We start from the raw sequence: 25,724 nt of genomic DNA, 5'->3' as shown, positions 1-25,724 counted from the left end.
AAAAAAAAAAAACAGAACATGTATTTACCATATGATCCTGACATTTATCCCAGAGAAAGCAAAATCTATGCTCATACAAAAACTTGTACATGAACATTCATAATAGCTTTATATTTTTTAGCCAAAAAATGGAAATAACCCAAATGTCCTTCAATGGATGAATGATTAAATAACTTTAGCACATTCATAAAATGGAGTACTACTCAGTAATAAAAAAGAACAAACCATCGATACATGCAGTAACGTGGATGGCTTTCAAGGGCATTACGCTTAGTGAAAAAAAACTGCAAAGATTGCATATTGTATGATTCCATTTATATAACAGTCTCAAAATGACAATCTGTTCTATGGAAATGCAGAACAGATTAGTAGTTGCCAGAGACCAGGAATGGGGTGGAGGAGATGGGTGTAACTATAAAGGAGTATCACAAGGGAGTTCTTTTGTGGTAATGGAACAATTCAATATCTTGATTAAGTGTGGTGGTTATGTGAAGCTATAATCCTGTTGCTGTCAATTTCGACTCATAGCGACCTTATAGGACAGAGCAGAACTGCCCCATAGGGTTTCCAAGGAGCAGCTGGTGGATTCAAACTGCCGACCTTTTGGTTAGCAGCCGGACGGTAGCATACCAATGTCCTTTTCCTGATCTTGATATTGTACTACAGTTATAAAATACGTCCCCATTGGGGGAAGTTGGGTGAAGGGTTCATGGGACTCCATGTATCATTTTTGAAACTGCGTATGAGTCTCTAATTCTTTTTTTTCTCTTCTCTAATTCTTCTAAAATTAAAAAGTTAAAAAATATATACATAAAGCAATACGTTTTATGAGAGAATAAATAAATAAATAAATAAATAAATAAATAAACAACAAACCCACTGGAATGGCTCTGTGAGGTGAATGAGCAATAAAATGAAATAAAATTATTAATAGCCTTGCATTGGCTAGTGATGATAGTGCCGTAAGATGAGGAACATGCTTAACTCAAGAGGTTTAAAAAGTATATCTCTCTGTCGTGCTGCGTATTCTGGTGGGGAGGGAATGACAATAGTAACATATTCTTAGTTAACAGTGGTTGATATCCTATTTTAATAAAATATTGAAACTTACTAGTTACGGAAAAAAAGAGTATATCAATTTTAACTTTATATACAAATAAACGTTTTTTAAAAAAGTATTTTATAAGAGTCTAGGCCCCTGAGACAGACCGACCACAGATCCAATCCTAGGTCTGCCTCTTAGTAGCTGTATGACTCCAGGCAAGCTCCTCTGCTTCAATTCTTGGGAGTGTTAAATGGGAATAACATAGGCAGAGCAGTTGGCACAATGCCTAGTATTCAATTAATGAAAATTATTATTATGATTATAAATGTAACCACTGAAATTCTTTCAAACTGGTTGATAAAAGATATAAATGATATAAAAAAAACTTATCTTTCCTCTAAAAACAAAAATTAGACTAGGTGAGATGAGGAACTGTGTTAACCTTTTTTATTGGTGTATCCTGAGGTTTCACACACAAATAAATATTTGTCAAATGAATGAACGATTATAAAGTGTAATTTCACCTCGCCAGTAAATCTTTACTACGTAGCTAAAGTTGCGTACCTTCATCCTTCATGTTTCGATCTATCTGTGGACCAGCGTTTCTTTCTCGGAACTCTATGCCCTGCAGGTGTCTTTGCATAGCTTCCTGGATTACTTCAAACAATGGCTGATCCTGTTTGAGACATAATGCAGGTTACTCTGTTATAAACCACATTTTTCTTATGTTCTCCAAAATCCTACAAGTTATGTGAAAACAAATATTTTCTTTTGGAGGAAGAAATGAGGATCAGGGATGGGGCCAGGGAAAGAAGCAGCTCCTGTAAGTCATAGAATACAGTCAACCTTTGGCATATGAGTATTTAACATTTATAGTTCTGTCTGTGACATGAAATAATTTGTAATTTTGCTGAGGTATGAAAATGAATTTTCTGAGCTTGCATAGTTGCCATTAAAGTGAATTGATCAGCTAGTAAATGAACCTAGCTTGTCACCCACTACCTGAAATTTAAATTGGCATTGTTGTTCTTACTCATCTGCATACATAGGTAATTGGGATAATTACATGCTAAAATGGTACTCTCAGATTTGGGGATTTATGATGACTTTGGAAAATATCCCCAGTGAATACAGAGTCCATAAGTCATTTTCTTTACCCATAAAAATAGTAAATGTGATACTCAGGATGATATACTGGGAAATATCTGAAATAACTATATTTTTAAAAATAGGTAAAGAATGTTACATAGAAACAAACGTTTAGAGTTCTTATATGTTTATTATGCTTCATTAAAAAAAAAAACCTGCAGAAAACCAAAAGTCAATCTCATAAAAATTCGATTAGTAATTATAAAAGTCATGAAGCTTCTCTACAATGCTGTGTAAAAATTTTTTGAACAAAGAGAAAACAGTCATGTGCAAAATAAATACCTGCTTAAAAACAGGAGCCTATATTCAGATAACTGAAATGTGTTGGTCAACAATAGAAGATGGGTGAATATTTCTAAAGACCATTTTTTGGGACAAATGTTCTTTCAGTACTTCACGATAAAATCATGAGAACACAAATATATGTTAGTCCTGAAGTAATTTACAGTTCCCACACAGTCATATACCAAACAAACTGTAACATAAAGGCACACCAAAACTGGCAGAAGTACAAAATTATTATACATGCTTGACTGGGAAAAATGCTCAAAAATGTTTGTTCATTCTTCACTGTTCATAAGAGAAACTCTGAACTCTCTGGATAGGTAGTCAAGGCTGTCCACGCCCTCGTTCATCCTTTCCACAACCTCTCAGAACCCTGCAGGTGCCCTACATGCAAAGCTAAACTAGACTGAGCAGTATGTCCTAAACTTCATCTTAACCCACCTGGGCTTTGTTATTCTTTTCACCTTTAATGTCTCCTCACAATGTCCCCCATCTTTCCTGAAATCCCACTCACCTTTCAAGGCTCACTTTAAGTGAAAATTGAGTTACTCTCTGAAGTCCTCCCTGAGACTCACCTACCAGGTCTTCTCTCTCCCTTTTATGAGACTACATATCACTCTCTAAACACTTTCTTACAATGATCATATTTATGTATACATCATCTCTTCTACCATGTTTCTAGCTCTTTAGGCAAGAAGCAGTCTTATCTCTGCAATCACTCACAGTACCAAATCAAAAACTCACAGTACCAGTATATGCTAAATAAATACTATTTGAAGAATTTTTAAGATTTGGATTCTTAATGATATTTATTTTTACATAAGAAGCTAAAAATTTTTTTTCAGGAAAAAATTATTTTAAGAAATGATCTTTACCAGTGTGCCAGCAGGCAAAGGAAGAGAATCATCTTTAGGATACATTCTGGAAACTGGGCACTTGAGAATGTCTGTACCATTTGGAACCATTTTACAGTAATCCTGAATACACTGTAGCCACCACCACACAGCATCCCGGCAGTTGTATCTGGCATAAATTCCTTCACCAAGAAGATTAGGAATGAGACCATGTCTCAGGGTACCAGCAAATGCTAAAATGATGTTCCTAAAACAAGAGAATTCAGTGAATCATTCGAAATGAAAACAATCACTTAAAAAACTGAAGACAGAAATAGTCACTTCCAGTGACTATTGAATGTATTTTCTCTCCTGCCCTCATTTCTTTATATTTTAATGTAGAAAGTCATCACAATATGACAGAATGAGCATTGAATTAAAAGTGAGAAACCTTGATTCTAGCCCTAGGTTTTTCTCTAACAATCTGTATGACTTACCCTCTCTGGTATAGTGTTTTCATCTGTAAAGTTAGGGATTGGATTGGGCAGTTCTAACAAGCTCTCAGATGATGGAGACCCTGCTGATCTATGGAACATACTCTAAGTGGCACTGTCATAGAGCTTTTCGTTTCTACCTCAGATAAATTCACTCATATTATTGTGACATAAGAACATACCCCATTTTAAGTGCAGAAAACATAAAACTGGAGGATATACCATCTGACAACAAACAGAGGAAAATTAAAGATTACTAATTCTTTCTACAGGACTCAAACAGCCAGCAATGTCCACATTATAGAAGGACAAAAAATGGTAAGACTTTCAAACATCATCTAAAAGTTCATATGAGTTCTTAATTTAGGCATAGAATTTTACCATTTAATGAGTGATGTTAGTAACACGATTATAAAAATCTTAGTTCTATTGAATGAAATCAGCAAAAGTTGAAGATAACCTGACCTGAAGAAGTAGAACTTAATAATGTCAAAGATTTTAAAAATTTTGTATTACCCCTTGAAATTCTATGATCCTATTAAATGAACACTAAAAAAAACAAAAAAAACAACAACAAAAAAAAAAACAAAGAAAACATACCTCCCAAATGTTCTTGAGAACAGATGGATAAGAAAGTTTGAAGAGTACATAAAAAACAGACATAAACTTGCATTGCAGCTTTTTAGAAGATCTCCTACCTGGCCTCTACATAGCGTCCAGTAACCAACAGCAGACCTCTAAGAGCAATGAAAGTATCCCTTCCCCAGCAGCGGAAAAGACCAGATGAAAAATGAGGTAAGCCTAACAGAAAACACAGCAAAGTAATATTATAAATCTTAGTAACACAAACAAACTTACAGAACAGTTGCTCTAAACCTGGGGTACAAGGATAACCTATAGGGAGTCTGTAAATCTTAAATAATGTGCAAAATGCATGTCTATACTTAATGTCAATTTTTGTGGGATGAGGTTACATACTCTGATCAGATTCTTAAAACAATCTGTGACCCAAAAGAGATTAAGAGCCAGTATTAGAGAGGGATGCTTAGCTGAGCTGATCTAAATGTGTGAGGTTTAAACATAGATAAACTTTCTTTTAATAAATTACTATTTAAAGATTAAAACCACAGACCATATATTTAATACATAAAGAAACATAACATAGGTACATTATAGATGTTGAGAGAATGAAATAAAAGGCTAAAACTAAAACCTAAATTGAGAGGTAAAATAATTTGACTAAGATAAAAGAGAAACATGTTGGCAATTCTTAAGTGTGCTTCACCATTTTAAGTTTCTGTTTAATGGGGTCTTCACTTTCTTGGGGATTAGATATTATTCACTTTCTTGGGGATTAGGTATTATTTTCTTCCTTTAAGGAAGATCAGAACTTGAGGCAATATTAGACATTTCTTTCTGTGTGGTTTCCAAAATGATGGTACAAAATTTCCCCAAACACTTTGTGTGTTATTTATATATGGTTGATGATGATAATAATAATGATGAGTATAAAACGCGAGTATATATAGACTCAAGGGTAAGTCTGAGTTGGTATGTCCTAAAATACAGTCAGTCTGTCTTTATTAAAAAATCAAAATATAAAATCTTGATAGCACTGACATGTGAAAATGTTTGTATTAACTTTTTGATCTCTAAGAACATACAACTTATAGATCACAATCTTCTGAGTGATTTCTAGCTTCTCAATTATTATAAAAGTATAATTGTAATTGTTTTTGTTTTTTGCAATGCTATCACCAAAGGAAGGCATCCTGACTGGTTTAAAATAACCTCCCAAAAAACTATCTGCAAATGTGAGTGCTTTTCTTCCAGACTTAAGTATATAAAATACTCCCTTTAAATGCTAGAAGCAAAAACAAGAACTTCTATCTATATTTATTTATCATCTAATCCTTTTAGTTTCTACTTTTGTTTTACACTGTACCTAATATATATTAGGTATCATAACTTAGATTAATATATCAGTGTATCATTTACAAATAAATGGACATATTTTGGGGGTACTTAAAGATAGCAGTACACAGTCCAAAAAGTTGAGATTACTATTTTGTGTAATAGGCTTCTAAAAAGTAGGCCTTAAAATCGAATTCTGCACATAATTTTTTTTTTCCTACAATGGTCTAGCTCAGTTTCATGAGCACCTGCATGAATTCAAAGGGGAAAGACAAGTACCAGAAGAAGATCCAACAGTCAACTGAAAATCTGAAACACAATTATAGAATTAAAACACAGACAGTTTATATGATCATTCTGAATGAAAAGTTAATTTTTTTTTAATTGCTAGTTACTATTATGCCTTTTTTTCTGGTAAAGGCAGATGAAAATTTAAGGGTAAACTGAGGAAATCATATAGACAACATTATCACTGTCATTGTACAATTTGATATTTTTCTCTTTAGCTTGGAAAGTTCTAAACTTGTGGCCTCAAATTCTAAATGTTTTCTAGAAACATGCTTGAAATTTATTAAAAATAAGACAAAAACTTGTCCTTTAGCCTATTTTTATTCCTTAGATTTGTTATTTGATTCAGATTTAAAATCACTTGCAGGAAAGGCTGTCAATTTACTAAACATGCTTAAAAGCATTTGATTGCAATCTTCTTTCACATAATAAAAACGATCTAACATTTGTTGTGTTTTGTAACTTGTACAAGAATTTTACATAACCTCATGATAATCACAAGCTCAGGTTAATTTTAAAAAATTGGGGAAGAAATATAGAAAAAAAGTAATAAAAAAAAATCTGATAGAAAAATACAAAATGCCAAGAGTTAGAAAAAATAGCAACAAGCTGAAAAAAAGGTTTAACCAGCCACAATAAAAAACACATATAAACATCTGGTGCACACTGATAATTAAGTAGTAAGTACTACTATTCTTTTCATTAAAAAAACCCATTGCCATTGAGTTGATTCTGACTCACAGTGACCCTACAGGACAGAACAGAACTGCCCCATAGAGTTTCCAAGGAGTGCTTTGTGGATTCTAACTGCTGACCTTTCGGTTAGCAGTCGCAGCACTTAACCACAACGCCACCAGGGTTTCCATTCTTTTCATTAGGGAATATCAGTGAAATTTTACTAAGTAGTAACATAAAATCTTGGATAACATCATGAGTTTTTTTCTTTTGATAATCATTTTCCCATTTTAAAACAACTTTTTCCCTTCAAATAATACTAACTTACACATTTAACCTTGTAAATAATTTCTTACCTGCAGCTAGAGAAGCACAACATTGCTCCTTTTCTTTTGTGATCTCATTTAGTCTGTATGGTACATCCGTAAGTGAAGGTGAAAGAAGTGGTAGAGAAGGGAATTTTCCTACTCCACACAACTGAACTGAACCCAACGAAAGGTGTTTCACAAACGTTGACCCATTCTGCACAAAGCTGTAGTAAAAGTGATGGAATTTAAAATACTGGTTTTTGTAGAAATATAATAATTTTAGCAGTATTATTTACTTGGTTTCTTCCCTTCAAATCATCTCTCTACACAAATGTGTAACAACGGTAATAACAGTGAAAAAAATTTTTTCAGTGTAGTTAGATTTTAGAACTGCTTTTATTTCACCCAGTATTCTAGCTGGCCTTAAATCCGAGGCTTGTGGTAAAACCAATGGTAGGGTTAGAGTTTTGTTCTTTCTGAAATTATGGCCAGATAAATTTGGTGGTTCTTCACTGGTACATTTCGATTTATAGTTTCATTTTAGGGGAAGTCATTATTTAAGGCAAATTTTGTTCATAATTAATAGCAAAATATATTTTAATTGTTGAAAAAACAGAAAAAAAGTAGGCATGTAACTCTAAAAATTGTATCAATTAACTTAAGTCAGTGAATAAATAGAAACAAATACTATAAAACAATTTAATTTTCCCATCGGCTTTATAAGACAGATTTTAATATCTAAGTTTGTTTTTATATGCTCCAGACTAAAGGATGTTAATAAATTTACTATCTACTGACAAACTTTTTAAGCTCTATGATTCTATGACAATTCCTCATGTTTTGGTCTTTTAAGAGGACATGTAAAGTGACTCCATATATGGTTTCTACACAAACATGCCTATTTACTCAAGTTTTGTTAGACATACCTTGACATCTGCTTCCATGCTATATCCAGAAGAGTGGTGTATGCACCAATTAATATAGCATCGAAGTAACATGGGATAAGGTAACGTGGAATCTGCTTCAGGTAGAAGAACATAGCCTGGAACCATTTACCAACCTGTCATGAAAATACTTTAAAAAGTTAACCTGGTATGTTTACAGGTTAGGTATATTTTAAGAGGTAGACTTAAACATGTAATTTTAGTCTAGTAATCAACTAGAATTCCATTTATTAGAACTGAAAGATGATGAAGAAGGGAGGAAAATGTGTCCAGTAGAAGACAATGTAAACATTACATGTAACATGTCAATATAGTTCTTACTGTGCCTTTGATTTTTGGGGGGCTAAAATACAGCTTTACTTACTTCAGCAATAGTTCCCGATCGTGAAATAAGCCGGTTACTGACATAGTCAATCATCCAATCTCCAGATCTTAAATTATCACAAAAAGGATGCCCCAAGTCATTCTTTGGTCTTATTTCTGCCAATACAGACATTAACCCTAAAAATTCAGAGAAATATCATGCTGTGTTATTGGCAGAGGTAACTTGTTCTCATAGCCCAGGCTACTCCTAGTCTGCTCTAATGACGTAGAGGTATAAAAGTGAACAAAAGACTGCATATTCCACAACAACACTTAGCATGGTTGAAGATTAGCGGCATTACTGAGTTGAAGCAGGATACAAAATCATATTGAAAGAGCTCATTCACAAGAGCTATGTAGAGGTGTCCAAGATCATACCTTTAGAAGACTGGTCTTGTTCTTTTAGATTTGAATGTTATAATATTCAAAGGCAAAGGGCTGACTTCCCTGCCCTAAGGCATCTAGGGGTAGAAAACTGCTAAAAGTTTATATCTTCTCATATTGAAAAATGGTGGATTCATTAATATTCAGGCAAGATTTAAGAAGATCATAGAACTGGTTTCAGAGAGCAAGGGCACCTAATAAGAATAAAGCCTGCTTTGGAAGGAATCTTTGAAATATAACAGGAAGTATTCGGAATTAAATAAAGTATCAAAGTGATGTATGGAGATATATCCTGTATACAAAGATTTCGATTACAGTTTCATTTTAGGGAAAGTCATTAGGGAAAGTCAAATAATACTCAACTGGAAGCATTAGAATCCCTATGTATATACAGCAGATTCTCTTATTTCAATAATAATAGTACTTCTTTCATCACTCAATAAAGTACTCTTTTCTACCTTAAAAAAAAAATTCTACTTGCTTCACTGACTTCGACTAAATTTGTTTATTTAGGTAGAGTGCAACAAATTTTATTACGTATATAGAATATTTTGAGAAATTAAAAAATAAACATATTAACTTAAGATGAAGTCCTTTCCCTCAAGGAGCTTGTAATTTTTTTTGGGAAGCAAAGTTTATTACATAAAAACACTAGAAAATAAAGTAGTATAAAATAATGTTCTATATACACTCTAGCATTTTCAGGGAAGGCAAATGTTGCTCATTGAAGGTTGCTGAATAATGGAATGACATGATGAAAGCAGTGTTTTAGGAGAGAGATATGACCATGACCTATGGGACAGAATGATCTGTGGGAAGAGTAACAAGACACTGGAAAACTGGTTAGGTGGTTCTGCAGACAGGAAGGATGTAGTCCTAGAATGGACTGATAACTGTGGAAATAAAAAGGATATGCTGCACTAAAGAGAATCTGAAAAAGAATCCACAAGTCATAATTATAGATGAAATATTAAGGACGAAAGGAGCAGGTCAAAGATGGATTTCTGGATTCCAACATGACTGAATATGTAGTATTACTAGAAATGGGAAAGTAGAGGAGGGGGATTTTGTTTAGAGGAGAGAGAAACCAATGAAGTGGTTAATGGTGATTTAATCTGAGGTTACTATAAACAGCCTGCTGGAAATATTCTGTGGGCTACTGAAAATATTAAACTGTAAGAGGGAAAAGGGATTGCTATAAAGTAAAAAAACCAAACCAAACAAAAAAATCTGGTAAGGGCAATTATATTTAGAAACAATGAATAGAACCTTATTCATGAGAAGGATAGAGGAAACTGATGAAAGAACCAGACTTAACTTTAAGGAAGATGAAAGGCCAGAAAAGGAGCTCACAATGGTGTGGTCTTTTTAGTCAAGCAGGAGCTCAGCCTCTGAGAGTACATATGTGCTTAAACACGGTAACATACACTCCTTTATTACACACAAAATATTTTGTGTAGGAAATGAGACTGTTTTAGGGAAAAAATGCAGGAAGTACAAGAAAATAAAAAATATTGAGCATTTACTGAGAACTTATTACTAAAAAACAAGAACCAAAAAAAAAAGGACACATTCTTCTTAAGAAATTTACCATCTACTTAGTGGAGTTTTATAGTTAACAATTATTGAGTACTTACTATGAACTGTTGTTGTTAGGTGTCATTGAGTCAATTTCGACTCATAGTGACCCCATGTGACAGAGTACAACTGTCCATCTAGAAAGGGTTTTCCTGGCTACAATCTTTACAGGAGCAGATTGCCAGGTCTTTCTCCTGTGGAGCTGCTGGGTGGGTTCAAACTGCCAACCTTTTTAGTGCTTAACTGCTGGGCTACCATAGCTCCTTTACTATGAACTAAGTGTCGCCTAATTGCTCTACATGTAATTCTTTTGAGGTAGGTACTATTATTATTCCTATTTTACAGATGAGAAAATTTAGGCATAGACAGTTAACTATACCAAGGTTATATAGTTAATCAGTGTAACCCAGGGAATCTGGTTCTAAAGCCTGTCTCTTAACCACAATGAGAAATATTCACACACACACTCACACACACACACATGAATTACCAAAATAAGGCAATATATTCTAAGGACCAATTAAGAGGTAGAGTAAATAAATGCAATGGGTGTCTGGAAGAAGAGAAATTACTGTAAAAAGCAACAGTTAAGGAAGGGTTTGAGGAAGACTAAGAATTGAATTGGCCCTTAAGGACGGGTTAGATGCATAAGTAAGAACAGGTTGAAAAGGAGGCATAAGTGGGAAAACATATGAATCAGGTATACAGATGCAATTAACCAGATTCCTAGATAAAAGTCTAAGAAAATAGTACCAACCAGATGGATTAAACTGACAGTAAAATATTTAGTTCCTACAATGACAAGCTACATACCATTTTACTATAAATTCTCTTTGTAGGATAAAACAAATATGCCAAGAATAAAATATTTCCAACCAGATGAAAAAGGAAGATGAATGTATTATATTCACAGCCTAGTCCCATTTGGGGCCCAAATAAGCCTATTCTGTTTCTTGTTATATAATAAACCAGGTGAAGAAACATTAAGGTCAAAGTATATTTAAAGAGCTATAAATGACCTTAAGGAATGATAAGTAACTAGTAGTTCTAGGTAACATTTACTGACAGGTTACTTTTTGTGACATTCTTTTTCTAGTGTTTTACATGAATTATATAATTTAATCCCTACAAAAGCCTTATTAATTATTCACATTTTATAGATGCAGAAATTGGGGCACTGAGCGATAAAGTTATGTGTCAAAGGTCAACTGGTGAGTAGGCAGCAGAGCCGTAATCTGTCCCCGGCAGTTGAACTCTGAGCCCACGCTCTTACTTCTATAAAAAAGACATCCTATGACCCTAAAACAAAAACAAAAAGCTTAATTATCCTTATATTTGCTTACCTTGAAGACCTGCATATTTAAGGGATGACCATTTTGGTATGTCATAACACCCTCCACCATCTTCTTGTTCTTCTGATTCACATCGGTAAAGTATCTGATTTAGCTCAGCCAAAGTTAATTTAGAGGCAATACTAAGAATTGAAAAAGTGAAGGCAACTGGTTAAATATACTAAAGTCCAAATGTAAAGTATGTGAATGTTATTAATATTTTCATTATTTTTTTCTTCCAAACATATATCTTAACATATATCTCTGTAAGAGAAAGTCCCTAAAATTTCACTTGCTGTCAATAAAAATAAAAGAAAATCTGAATTATAACAAGGAAATACCTTAGTAATGTATGTTTTAGAAACTTAGCATTATAATATATATTAATAAACAACATATATTATGAGTAATTAAAGGGTAAAACTTTCTAAAAAATGTAATTAGAAGTAATATTACTCCCAAATCAAGGAAATAATTAAGTGCCCAAATGTTATTTATTAGAAATGCATCAAAAAATATTTTGGTTACTATATCTTTTAATCTTATAAATTTGTCTTTTTATCGTTCTAGTTTTGACCTAGTTTTCCCCCTTTTACATGCTCTTATGTGAGATGTCAAGAACTCTTTATGCTAGTTATCTTAAACTCAAAATACTTATTAAAGGACCATAAAGGGATAATCTAAATTCACAGTGTGTACACACATGTGCGCGCACACACACACACACACACACACACACACACACACACAGTATACATACTTTTGAAATCATGTGTTACTCTGCCTTTGAATACCCCCTTTTCCCCTTCTCTCCTTTCTCCTTACCTAAGGTTAAACTGCCCCTCAGTTTGGTTATTCAAGAAAACAGAATTTTCTCAAAGATGCTTCTTGATAATCTCAAGGGGAAGGATCAAACTATCATGGCCTTGATTCTCCCTTTATTCAGTTAATAGTGAGACCGTGTAACTGACCACACCTGAACACAACTGAAAATGTATTTTCCTTTGTCTTTCATGTCTAGCTGCTCAGGTAATTTCATTTTATACAACTGCCATTTTATGTGAACACATATTCTTTGTAATGTATTTCCTTCTTTCTCTTTTAATTTCACCTTAAAAAATCATTGTCAGTCTGTGCCTTGTTCCCTGTTTCTGCAAGCCTCCATCCTCACAGGTGCAGAACCTTCACCTGCAGGTTCAGTTTGAGTCAAGCCTGACTGAACCACATCAATCAGCAGCCATAGTCCCTGTGCTATTCTGGGGAGATATTTTCCCACATGTAGTAAGCAGATGCCTTGTATAGGAATTATCTGGGGACCTTATTAAAATGCAGATTCCTTGACTTTACCCCAAGATAATCTGGGTAGGTCTGAAGAGGAATGTGCATTTTATAAGCATTACTAGAAATATAAAACTGGTTCATCACAAATTTTTTAAAGAATGCAACTAATTTACTAGTTTGAATTAGTAAATATAGCCTCCAATCTATCAGAATAGTTAGATTTACATGCCAAATGAGAAAAATATTTGTGACACACAACAAAGAATTATACCCTTAACTAGAAAAGCTCTTATAAAACAAAAATAGAACATAATAGAAAGATGGGCTAAATAAATAAAATGACTTTCACTGAATAAATACAAATAGCCAATGACCATAAAAACCACTTAGCTTAACTAGTAATTAAACTAAAATGAGATGCCATTTCAAGTTATTTTATATTTACCAATATGGTTAGTATTAGCTAACACTTATTGGTCACTTATTGTTATTAGGAGTGACCAGTCCCTGGATAAGGACATCATGCTTGATAAAATAGAGGGTCAGTGAAAAAAAGGAAGACCCTCAATGAAATGGATTGACACAGTAGCTGCAACAAGGGGCTCAAGCACAGCAATGACTGTGAGGATGGTTAAGACTGGGTAGTATTTCGTTCTGTTGTACATAGGGTCACTATGAGTTGGATTGACTCAATGGCACCTAACAACAACAAGAACATTGATCACTTGTGTCAAGCACTGTTTTAAATAAAAAATCCTCACAACTGTATAAGGGAGGCACTATAATTACATCCATTAAGTAACTTACCCAAGGTCTTATTTCTTACAGCTACAAGAGTCTCAATCAGGATTCAAAACCAGGTAGTCTGGTTCCATACTCTATACTCTTAAACACTACATTATAATAATATGTACTCAGTATTGGTTATTGATGTGGAGAAATGGACACTCTCACGTAGAGCTGAGAACATTATAGCCTTTCCTGAGGAAATCTGGCAGTGTATAATAAAAGCCTCAAACATATGCATCTATTCTAACCCAGCAATTCCATTTCTGGATATTGCTCCTAGTACTAATGATAGTAAGCACATACTGAGCTCTTCCTACGTGCCAGGCATTTTGTTCAGTGTTTCATATCAATTATCCTATTCAATTCTTACAAAACCCAGAGGTAAATATTATTATAAGCCCTATTTTACAGATAGGGAAACTCAGATGAAGAAAGTCTAAATAACTTGTTCAAGAACATACTGACAGTGGTGAAGTTGAAATCCCGGTCTAAACTTCAAAACCCATACTCTTTGGTACCAGGCAGTACTATCTAGTAAGGGAATAATTAGTAAGGGAATAATTAAGGATTTATGCAATAATGTACAAAGACATACATAATATGGAATAACTAGAAGCAATCTAGATGTCTGAAAATGGAGATTGAGTAACTAAATTATGGTATACCCATATAATAGAATATGTTGACAATAAAAAAAATGTCATAAGAGGTATGATGTATGTAGTAACTTAAGTTTCATATAGTTCAGGAAAAAAGAGTGTGTGTGTTTAAGTGTATATAGACAGACAGATGTATATATATATGTGTCTATACATATGCATGGAGCCCTGGTGGTGCAGTGGTTAAGCATTTGGCGGCTAACCAAAAGGTTGGCAGTTTGTATCCACCAGCTGCTCCTTGGAAACTCTATGGGGCAGTTCTACTCTGTCATATAGGGTCGCTAGGAGTCGGAACCGACTCGATGGCAATGGGTTTGGTTTCTGGTTTACACATATGCACGTATGTGTGTATGTATGTGTGATTACATATATATATCTATAAAGAGAAAGAGAGAACATGCATGTGAGCATACATACAAAAGAGAAAGCAACAGTGCAAGTTGTTAAAAATAGGTGATGCTGATGCTGCTAGTCTATGGGCCACACTGAGTTGATATGAAACCAAACAGCTGTCGTTCAGTCGATTCCAACTCATGGAGATCCCATGTGCGTGAGAGTAGAACTGTATTCCACAGGGTTTTCAAGGCTGTGACCTTTCAGAAGCTCAAATCAGGACAGTGGTAACTTAACAGTTATTAAGAGTGAGAAATCTCTATAAAATAATGCATACTTACGAAGCAAAAGGTATTTTTAATATAGGATCTGAGCTGTCCACAGCAAAGCTCCCAGCTTTAAAGTGAGAACTGAATTGTATCAGATGATTTCGAAGAATTCCAACAGCAACTTGTGCATGTGGGTCAAGGCTCACTCTGAAAACGTTAAGACAAAATGGTTAATTTCTAGGAGTAATTTATTTAAAATTAGCAGGATGAGCAAACCATTTTAAATGTAAGTAAAGTCAACAGTTTAAACTCTAATTAACATACCTGAATACAATAATACTTCCTGGAGACAAGTTTTCAAATTCTATTTCCTGAATATATTCATTGGGTCCTTTTTTGGTAACTCCAGCTTGTTTAACAATTTTACTTTCACTAAGCTTGAAAAACAAAATAAAATGATTCAACAAATAATTCTAATATCCTTAGAATATTAGATATAGTAAGATGAGAGCTCCAAATACCTGAATATGTTCTCTAATTTCTACTGTGATATTTGGCATTCCATTGATTGAATTCTCATCCTTCCTATAAGGTTTTGTATTTCTCTCAATAGTTCTAGCTTCAAGAACTACTTCTTCAATTTTGCCTAGGAATATATAAAAATTAGAACAAAATTTCATATGAAACCATCAAAAATTAGGAATTGCTAAAGGGCTTTTAAGGAGCTCTGGTGGTGCAGCGGTTAAGTGCTCAATTGCTAACCAAAAGGTCGGCCGTTCAAACCCACCAGCCGCTCTGTTGGGAGAAAGATGTGGCAGTCTGCTTCCGTAAAAATTTACAGCCTTAATGGTGCCCGGCTACCACCACTGACTGCTCTGACCAGGATCACAACAGAGGGTTCTGGACAGAGCTGGAGAAGGATGTAGAGCATAATTCTAACTCACAAAAAAAAGACCAGATTTACTGGCCTAAAGGAGACTGGAGAAACCTCGAGAGTATGGCCCCCAGACACCCTTTTAGCTCAGTGGTGAAGTTACCTCCGAGGTTCACTGTTCAGCCTGGGAGTGGACAGCCCCGTAAAACCAAATGAGACTAATGAGGTACAGGAGTCCAGTGACAAGGGCCAGAAGGCAGAAGGGGACAAGGAAGCTGGTGATAGGGAGCCCAAGGTTGAGTAAGGATATTGTTGATGTGTTGTGAGATTGTTAACCACTGTCATAGGGCAACATTTGTAGTAACCGTTAAATGAGAAACTATTTTGTTCTGTAAGCCTTCATCTTAAGTGAGAATAACAGCACAATTGGAAGAGCGTAGTCAATGTCACTGAACTGTGTACGTAGAAATTCTGAAACGGTGTATCTTTGGCTATGTGTATTTTCACCAAAAAAAAAAGAGTTGAGAAGTTAGAGGGTTAATATGCTGTGGGGTTGTTAACCAATGTCATAAAACAACATGTGTACTACTGTTTCAGGAGAAACTATTTGTTCTGTAAGCCTTCACCTGAAGTACAATAAAATATATATATATAAAAAAAAATTTACAGCCTTAAAAACCGTATGGGACAGCTCTACTGTGTCCTACAGGGCCGCTATGAGTTGGAAGCAACTTGACAACAATGGGTTTAAAGGGCTTTTAAATCACTTTACTTAAAGCTGAAAATAAGGAACCCTTGTGGCGCAGTAGTTAAGAACTTGGCTGCTAACCAAAATGTCTGCAATTGTAATCCACCAGCCGCTCCTTGGAAAACCTATGGGCAGTTCTACTCTGTCCTATAGGGTCGCTATGAGTTGGAATCGACCCTACGGCAACGGGTAAAGCTGAAAATAAAATATCAGTTAACTTTTTTAAAAAGCGGAGCCCTGGTGGCGCAGTGATTAAGAGCTACAGCTGCTAACCAAAAGGTTGGCCGGCAGTTCGAATCTACCAGCCAGTCCGTAGAAAGCCTATGGGGCAGTTCTACTCTGTCCTACAGCGTTGCTATGAGTCAGAATTGACTCAACAGAATGCATTTTTTAAAAAAACACCAAAGTCTGAAAGTACATAATTCTGCAGAAGATGCATTTTTCACATAATGCTTTTTTCCTTTTTAAATCACAACTTAATTAACAGTTTTTTTTTGAAATGAGGTCTTAACAAGCAATAATGGTTTAGCCATGGGGAAAAATTTAGCCTTCCTAATTTTGAGGAAAGAAAAAGTAAATCTCACTTGAAAGGCTTACGTTTAAAAAAATAATGGAATATTTCAGAAATAAAAAAAGAATAATTTTTTAAAAAATGCAAGTCCCATTACTTAGGTTAAAATATAAAAATACAAATACAATTGAAGCCCCTGTATACCCCTTCTTTCCCCCCTCAGAAGTAATCACTATCCACAGTTTGGAGTTCATTACTCCTGTCATTTTTATTACATGTGTATATTTTCCAAAATCACATATAGTATTATTTTCCATAATTCTAAGTTTTACAAAAATTGATTCAAGTTATATATATTCTTCTGCAGCTTGCTTTGTGTTAGTCAACATGGTATTTTTTTTAGATTCATTCATAATGCTATACATGCTGTATTTCAACTGCCAAATCGTATTTCACTGTATAAATACACTAAAATTTATTCATTTTATCAAGGTTGTTTCAAATTTTTCTCTATTCTTGTGCATGTCTTCTAATGGAAGTGCATGAGACTTTCTTGGATATATACCTAGGAGGGGAATTGCTGAGTAAAAGGATATATAAATCTTCAACTTAAGTATTTAAATAATTTAAGCTTTATGCCATTAATCTGGCAATCAGTAACAGTATCCTTAGATAAAGAAATTCTACTTCTGGAAATATATAGCAAGAAAATAGTTTTAAAAAAGTTATCCCTAGTGTATACTCAGAACAAAATAAGAACACTGTTACCACACACTGAAGAATATTAAAAATAGAACAAAGTTATGAAACATTTAATACAATGAAGGTCACAATTTTGTGGCTTGACAAATGTATTAACAAAGGGACATATTTTAAGAGTGATCAGTGGTCAGAACAAAACCTGAGATAATACTGTACACACTAACCGCAACAATGTAAAACTACGTGTACACTTTAGCAAAACTCAGGCACGATTAAACCAAAACCAAACCCGTTGCCGTCGAGTTAATTCCGACTCATAGCAACCTATAGGACAGAGTAGAACTGCCCTGTAGGGTTTCTAAGGCTGCAATCTTTATGGAAGCAGACTGCCACATCTTTCTCCCATGGAGCTGCTGGTGGGTTCAAACCATCGACCTTTTGGTTAGCAGCTGAGCTCCTACAGGCAAGATTACTGAATATAAATTTGTAAACAGTTAAAGAAATTAATGAACATTTAATTCTAAAGCTATGTAAGTTGATAATTTAAAAACATGGCAATATTCTTATTCAGCTAATTAGTAACCACCATAACAAACTTGGAGCCTTGGTGGCGCAGTGGTTAGGAGCTTGGCTGCTAACCCAAAGGTCGGCAGTTTGAATCCACGAACCACTCCTTGGAAACCCTATGGGGCAGTTCTACTCTGTCCTATAGGGTAGCTAGGAGTTGGAATTGACTTGATGGCAATGGGTATGGTTGGTTTCGATAACAAACTTGGACTGTTGCTAACTGCACAGAATACTATGCTATAGCTCATGATATATAACTGTAGGTAAGGAAACAAAATACATACAGCTAGAAAAAGTCAAGCACTAATAAGCACATTTCTCAGGGACGCATTTTATAATTAAGTAAGACTACTTGGAGAACAGTTAATTTATCTATTTGGCTGAAATAGTGGGGTGATATAGGGCTAGAAAGGTAGATGAGAATGGATTATGAAGAGCTTAAATATTAGGTTAAACTATTTATATTCCAGTTTAGTTTATATATACACATATACACATACATACATATATACATGCATACACACATATACACGTATGTATAAGAATATCAGTAAATAAATAAATATATATATATATATATATAATATATATATTATCCTGGGTATAAAAGAAATACATGTCCATTTTATACAAATTAAGAAATAAAGGAATGGATTAATAAATACTATACAACTCATAAAATGTTAACATTTGAGAGTATGTTCATCCAGGTTTTGTTCCATGCAGTAAAAGTATAAGTTACCAGAAATTTCTAATATTTTTCCTCAACTACCTCCACACTTACACTGTTATAATATATGATATATAATATAATAACAATTAAGAATAACAATATTGAGCCCTGGTTGCACAGTGGTTAAGCGTTGGGCAGCTAACCAAAAGGTCAGCAGTTCGAATTCACCAGCTGCTCCCTGGAAACCCTATGGGGCAGTTCTATTCTGTCCCATAGGGTTGCTATGAGTCAGAATTGACTTGACAGCAATGGGTTTGCTCTGGGTTTTTAAAATAACTATATAGTGTAATTTAATATAATGATATAATTACAATAACAATTTTTAGATCGCATTACCAGGGATACACATTTGAGGCACTTCCTTGCTGTAAAATGAAGTCTTGGGATTCCTGAAAGCAGTTCTAGACACAGCCACAACAGACTGGTGGATACTAGGTGAATGTCTTGTTACTGCCACTATGTCTTCATCAACCTGATCCACATACACCTGAAAAACATTAGGAAACATAAAACAAAATAGGTTAGTACTCAAACGGTAAAGACTCTGAAATTGAACCTTAAGAAATAAACTTAGAAAAGCTTCTTGCCTGAATAAATCCCTTGGCCCCAAGCTCCTGGTGAAGTCTATTGACAGCGCATCGGGCCGCGATAATTCCACTTTGGAAATTAACTTCACCTGTGGTGGATGGCGATGCTTCAGGATTCCACTTAGTGTAAAGCCGTTCTTCAGAAACCACTGAAATCTAGACAAAGTTAAAATTGAGCTATGTATACATTTTCAATTACAATGAGAACTTTTGATAAAAAATGCTCAAAGTTGTTAGCAACATGGATTTTAAAAAACAATACATAAACAAACCTGATGAGGCACTAATTCATCATAGCCTTTAGTACTTCCACTAGCACAAGACGCCATAGAAACAATTGTGGAACTTGGAAGAGCATCATATGCTGATCTATGCTAGAAAACAATAACAATAAATCATTACTTTCATTCAAATGCAAAGTGATCCTACAGTACAATGAAGTAAAAGAATAATTACATAAATACATCCTATAAGGTAACACTGTTTTAAAACAGGTAACAAAACATTTTAAAAACTACGAACCACAATCACTTATAAATCTAAGACACTATTTAGAAGAATGTGGATAGTATTGTCACTAAACATTAGAGAACTAAATATCAAAATGTTGAGCAAAACAAGTAAGTACAAGAAACAGATTCAATGCTTACCACAATAGGACATTCATTGTCATGGGTAATGTCCATAAACAGGGCATGTGCAATAGTTGGCACTAAAGGCCTCAAACAGGGTTGAACAAAGGATCCAACAGGTTCTCCTCCATATCGGTAAACTAACCTGCCCTCTTCATGACTATCATATGCACTCATTGCCTCTGCAAAGCATAACAGAATATCTTAACGATCACCGCTATTAATGTCCAAGAGGTGAGATTTCTTATCATGACTGATTTTCAAAATAAAGGCCATGTAAACATTATATAAAAACAACAACAAAACTGCTTTAAAAAATTACACAAATGTTCATCAGTTTAAGTAACAAAAAAAATTTCTTTATAACTTAACTGGAGAGATGGCTAATGTAGGTAAGAGATAACATATGTTATTAGGATTTTGGCTATACAAAACTTATGGAAAATTATCTAACGGTTACATCAAATATCCAGGTGGGAGATGAAAAACAGATTGGTATATTTTCAAGAGAAAAATCGTTTTGTTTGTGAATCATCAGTTCATTCCACTGGTCTTTCAATTTAAGATGAGGTATCTTACCCCAAAGTAGAAATTTTTACTTAGGTAATTTGGAACAGAACATTTAAGAGAGTAGTAATGGTGTTAAAAAATCATTTAACATACATATAAAGCTATCAAATGCCTTTTAATCAATTTAAACAAAAGCTAAAATTTTAGACACAAATACATTTCAACAAGCCTACCTCTTATTAAGGAACTAATGCCCAGTCTGGTAACAAAGATATTGTCCAGGTCTTCACTTCCTGTGAACAGTTCGGCTACTACATATAAATTGGGTTGCAATTTCCTAGCAGCATCCAACATGTACTGCAAAAAGCACAGTCACAAATGTAGCAGAAAGGGAAAAGCAAGAAAAGGGGGAAAAAAGGCAAGGCTAGGCATGGATTTGATATAGGAAAAAATCATGCAGCAGAGTGGAAATTCAAAAAGAATTTCCAAAAAAAATTTTATTGAGAATATGTAAGAAACATCAAACAGACCAACACACACACTCAAGAGAATTAATGAAGAGAATAAAACAGTCAAAAGGGAAGATTAGATTTTACAAAGATAAAGGAACACAAAGAGGGGAAAAGGAAGAAGAAAAATGTTAGTGTCACATTAAAAAAAGTAAATCATAACAGCAATTTTGCCAGGCTTTCCCCACTGTTTTTTTGTTTGTTTGTTTTTAATACCTTTAACCAGACTGTTAATTTTCAGGCAGTTGACTAAATCATTATTAATAAAGTCCCTGCAGGTGAAGCATTCAGCTACTGCAAAGATTAGGTCTGACTGATCTGAACGAAGCCAGTACTTCCTATAGATTGTAATAAACTTCTAAACTACTATGGTGCTAACTATCCAGCTGACATCAGAAAATACTGACCTATAACCAAAAATCAGATCAGTTCAAAGGGTTAATAAAATACCTAAATTCTATCAGCTGACAAGTAAAATCATTGAGGATTTTGTAACAAAATTAAGCAAATTTAGCTTTAAATTCTGTTTTGCCATAATGTTATAATAATCTTAAAAGTATGTATAGTCTTTACTGTTGTTAAAGGCATGCTAAAAACACAAACAAACAAAAAACCTGGCATTTTTCGGTGCTAAACAATGTTCTACCACTTTAATTAATAATGTTCACTAAATCCCTTCAAATCAAATCAGATCTTCACCACAGGACACGAAACCTAATTATACATTATAAATACTGCTTTAAGATTACAGAAATAGATATTTCCAGATAAACACACATTTCCAAGGAACACTAAGTTGTCACCAGGAAGCTATCAAAGATTTCATGAACTGGATGAAAATTCTGTTTATGTATTTACAAAGCTATCTTAGATAGACAATAATGCTATGAATGTTGGTATGGCTCAAAAATTGCTGTAAAAAGCCCAAAGAAGTACATACAGACAATATTTATGTTTATATTTATATTCTTAACAATTAATGAAAAATTGCATCAGTGAGGCTAAATTAGCTTCAATATGCCTTAATGCTAGTGTTTAAATAATCATTATAATATGTAATATGCTACTCAACTTCAGCGTTGCTAGTAACATATTGAAAGCAACCTAAATATAGTAAGAATAAAAAAATTAATACTTTATATATCAAAAGGCAATATGGTTGTGATATATTATCATTGGAGACAATACGGTCTACTTTCCTAAATTAAACTTAAAATGTTATCTTATTAAGCATTTTATAGCTCACTATTACCTACAAGGAGCCCTGGTGGCGCACTGGTTAAAGTGCTTGGCTGCTAACCAAAAGGTCAGCGGTTTGAACCCATCAGCTGCTCCATGGGAGAAAGATGTAGCAGTCTGCTTCTGTTAAGATTACAGCCTTGGAAACCCTATGGGGCAGTTCTACTCTGTCCTATAGGATCACTATGAGTCAAAATTGATTCAACAGCAGTGGGTTTTGGTTTTTGGGTATTCCATACAGCTGCATCAGAGCCCTGATGGCACAATTAAGCGCTATGGCTGCTAACCGAAAGGTTGGCAGTTCAAATCCACCAGCTGCTCCTTAGAAAGCCTATGGGGCAGTTCCACTCTGTCCTACAGGGTCACTATGAGTCGGAATCAGCTCGATAGCAATGGGTTTGGTTTTTTGTGTTACACAGCTGTAGCAAAAGATTCCACTAGAATTATGCAAAAGTGGTTCAACACTACTCCCAAATCAACTAACCAAAGTAAGGCTTGAAGTGGTGTCCAACAAGCAAAAGGAAACATTATCTGCATACTTAAGGAAAGCTAGAAAAGAATACTGAATTTCTTTTTGTAATGTAGATGAGTTGTTTTTCTGTACCTCAGCTACACGAAGAGGTGTTGAGTGGCAGTTATCAAGACGTAGTCCCTGGAAGTAAGTTGCAGCTATTTCAGTGTATTTTTTCATATGTGCCCAGAGATAAGGACAGTCCTCTGGTTTATTCCCATAGCGTAATTTAACACTGTCTCCCCAGCATATAAGTTCTCTCCTTAGGTATACGTCTGAACCTGTTAAGAAAGAAGCTTGCTGTCAGTGGTTCAAGAAATAAATAAAAACGATTACTTCGAAGAAATACTGTCATTTAAAAAATCACATGGATTATTTCTCCCACAAACTATACATCGGTTAAAATTATATCTAAAATGGTATGGGATAAAGTTTTAAAAAATTAACATTAACTTATATCTCATACCTATTTTGGGAAAATTCTAAAAGTATGTGCTCAATTTCAAAACTACAAGTAGTTTTTAAACGGAAAATAGTAATAATATCACAGGCTCTTTAAAAACTATAAAACAAACAAAAAACCCTGCCTCCTTGAGTCTATTCCGACTCATAGTGACCCTATAGGACAGAGTAGAACTGCCCCTATAGGATTTCAAAGGAGCGGCTGGTGGATTTGAACTGCCGACCTTTCAGTTAGAAGCCGAGCATTTAACTGCTCTGCCACGAGGGCTGTCAAAAACCTTTAAAACTCCATTCCCATCTTTCTACCCATTTTTTGCCATAGGTTATATTCAATCCATGGCATACAGCAGGACAGCTTTTTTCATTTAAAATAGCTAGAAAGGAGAGGGCATATTTAAACCCAGTTATATTTAAAAAAAAAAAAAAAAGTGTAAGATTTCTGAATTTAACTGAGTGCCACTAAAATAGACCCTGAGTTCTAAAATATTGAAAAATAAATATATTGATGAGTCTCCTGCTAAATTCTTCCTGGTTAGTTAAGTACCTACAGAAAAATAAGACCCTGAGAGTAAGGAAGGGGAAACCTAAAAACAACTGGTTTCTCGTTTAACTGCCATTCAAATACCTTAATACTGCTCTGGTCAATGCGTGAAAATATTTCTTTTCTTATGGCAATAGAATCTTATAGTAGTAGTTTCAAATTTCTCTTAAAAATCCAATGGAATAATTTTCTGCCAAATAAAATCTTATGCAGAAGCACCATATACAAAGTAGATACATAAAAACTACCCTGATTGAGGGAGAAAAGGGGAAAGGAGAGGAAAGGAGAAGATGGGTTCCACCCTTTTTGTCAATCCCTTCTCTTCTCTCTCAAACCATATGCCTGCTACGGCACCTGTAAGAAACAATTTGGAGAACACTGGCCTAGTATGTGTGTATGTGTGGTGGGTTGGGGTGGGGAGAGGGAGAAGAGGGAATCAATAACACAGCTTATATTGTGATCCTGCCATGAACTCTTTGTTTCCTAGCCACACAGAAGTTACAGAGATGACATACCTGGTTCAGCAAAGTTTCGAAGGGGATCATCTCCCATTACCCATCCATTGTGTGCCATCAGAAAACAAGCTTTATCTGGAAGATGAATCATAGATTCTTCTGCAGAAAGGGTCATTTCTTCAAATGGGAAAGTAAAATATCTATAGAGATACAATTAAGTATTAAACCCACATAGAGAAATTCCTTGTGGAGATTTTGAATTATCAGTATTAAAATTAATCTTCATCCCTAGTGAATAAATAAGATTAGTTTAAAGAAATAAACTGCAATACAGATCAAAGATGGTTAGCAGACTTTCTGAGTTCATGTAGTAGGATATGAGGAATATGCATTATAGCATATCCAGCTAACATTTTAAAGAATATTTGAAACAAAACAAAACAAAAACTTCATAAAATTACTAAGAAAATCCCTGAGGGATTGATGTCATTGACTACTCTCTAGATGCCCAATCTATGTGGCACACTGCCTATAAAGACGATAAATGCTTGCTCAATTTGATTACCATTGTGTTTATTAGTAGTATGCAATCCTCCAGAAGTATTAATGTAAATAAGAATTATAAGCTGGCTCATACTGATGATAATTTAACTAAAGATTTGCTTAACAAAATTATTTAATATTAAGCCTAGTTCCTAAACAAAAACTTCTATTTCAATTTAAGAAATGTACTGAAGTCATACGTTACAGGATATATTTAGGTAAATTTGAAAAGTTAAATACAATTTCCAATCTTCAATGAGAATAAAACAAAAATGGAGTACCTGGTAACTAAAGGATATTTTCTAGTGACAGGTCCTACTTTAGGACCGTGGTCAGCCAGTCGTTCATAAAAAACATTTCCCAAAAGGCAATTAACAGCCTAGAAAACATTAAATTATGTTTAATAATAAATTATGTTACTTCAATAAAGGAAAAAAACCAGTATGAAGACTCAAAGAAAATCAGCAGTTCAAAGTAGGTAAAACCTGTTCCTGATGATAGTTCACAAGTTGATGCTTCTCTGAATTTAATTCCTCAAGTCTCTTATGGAACCAATTACAGCACTCATCAATTGCAGCTGGCCCTTTGCTAGAGCAAGAAAGCAACATAAATGTATTATTTAATGGTTTTACAAATTCTACATTTAAAAACTTTCTAATGAGGGTCACAGAAACTAAA

The 25,724-nt window shown here is 34.3% G+C and overlaps 1 protein-coding gene across 5 annotated transcripts in view; it reads right to left on the bottom strand.

The window, feature by feature from the left end:
- Positions 1–25,724, bottom strand: part of AGL (amylo-alpha-1, 6-glucosidase, 4-alpha-glucanotransferase) — a 93,187-nt gene that overhangs the window by 17,598 nt on the left and 49,865 nt on the right. For all 5 annotated transcript variants that reach the window (XM_023739982.1, XM_023739979.1, XM_004385714.3 and 2 more), the window contains 19 exons: positions 25,532–25,634; positions 25,328–25,425; positions 24,564–24,703; positions 23,139–23,326; positions 21,020–21,143; positions 20,295–20,458; positions 19,917–20,018; positions 19,645–19,800; positions 19,394–19,544; positions 15,444–15,568; positions 15,247–15,359; positions 14,995–15,129; positions 11,604–11,734; positions 8,300–8,436; positions 7,918–8,051; positions 7,040–7,215; positions 4,505–4,607; positions 3,355–3,580; positions 1,610–1,721 (listed from right to left, as the gene is read on the bottom strand). In XM_023739982.1, the coding sequence (XP_023595750.1) occupies positions 1,610–1,721; positions 3,355–3,580; positions 4,505–4,607; positions 7,040–7,215; positions 7,918–8,051; positions 8,300–8,436; positions 11,604–11,734; positions 14,995–15,129; positions 15,247–15,359; positions 15,444–15,568; positions 19,394–19,544; positions 19,645–19,800; positions 19,917–20,018; positions 20,295–20,458; positions 21,020–21,143; positions 23,139–23,326; positions 24,564–24,703; positions 25,328–25,425; positions 25,532–25,634 (2,618 nt within the window). The remainder of the gene's footprint in view (positions 1–1,609; positions 1,722–3,354; positions 3,581–4,504; positions 4,608–7,039; positions 7,216–7,917; positions 8,052–8,299; positions 8,437–11,603; positions 11,735–14,994; positions 15,130–15,246; positions 15,360–15,443; positions 15,569–19,393; positions 19,545–19,644; positions 19,801–19,916; positions 20,019–20,294; positions 20,459–21,019; positions 21,144–23,138; positions 23,327–24,563; positions 24,704–25,327; positions 25,426–25,531; positions 25,635–25,724) is intronic.

Source organism: Trichechus manatus, unplaced genomic scaffold (genome assembly GCF_000243295.1).
Source record: "Trichechus manatus latirostris isolate Lorelei unplaced genomic scaffold, TriManLat1.0 scaffold00144, whole genome shotgun sequence".
In the NCBI taxonomy this organism is placed as follows: domain Eukaryota; kingdom Metazoa; phylum Chordata; class Mammalia; order Sirenia; family Trichechidae; genus Trichechus; species Trichechus manatus.
Note: the sequence above shows the minus strand (reverse complement) of the source record. Positions and strands in the feature narration are given on the sequence as shown.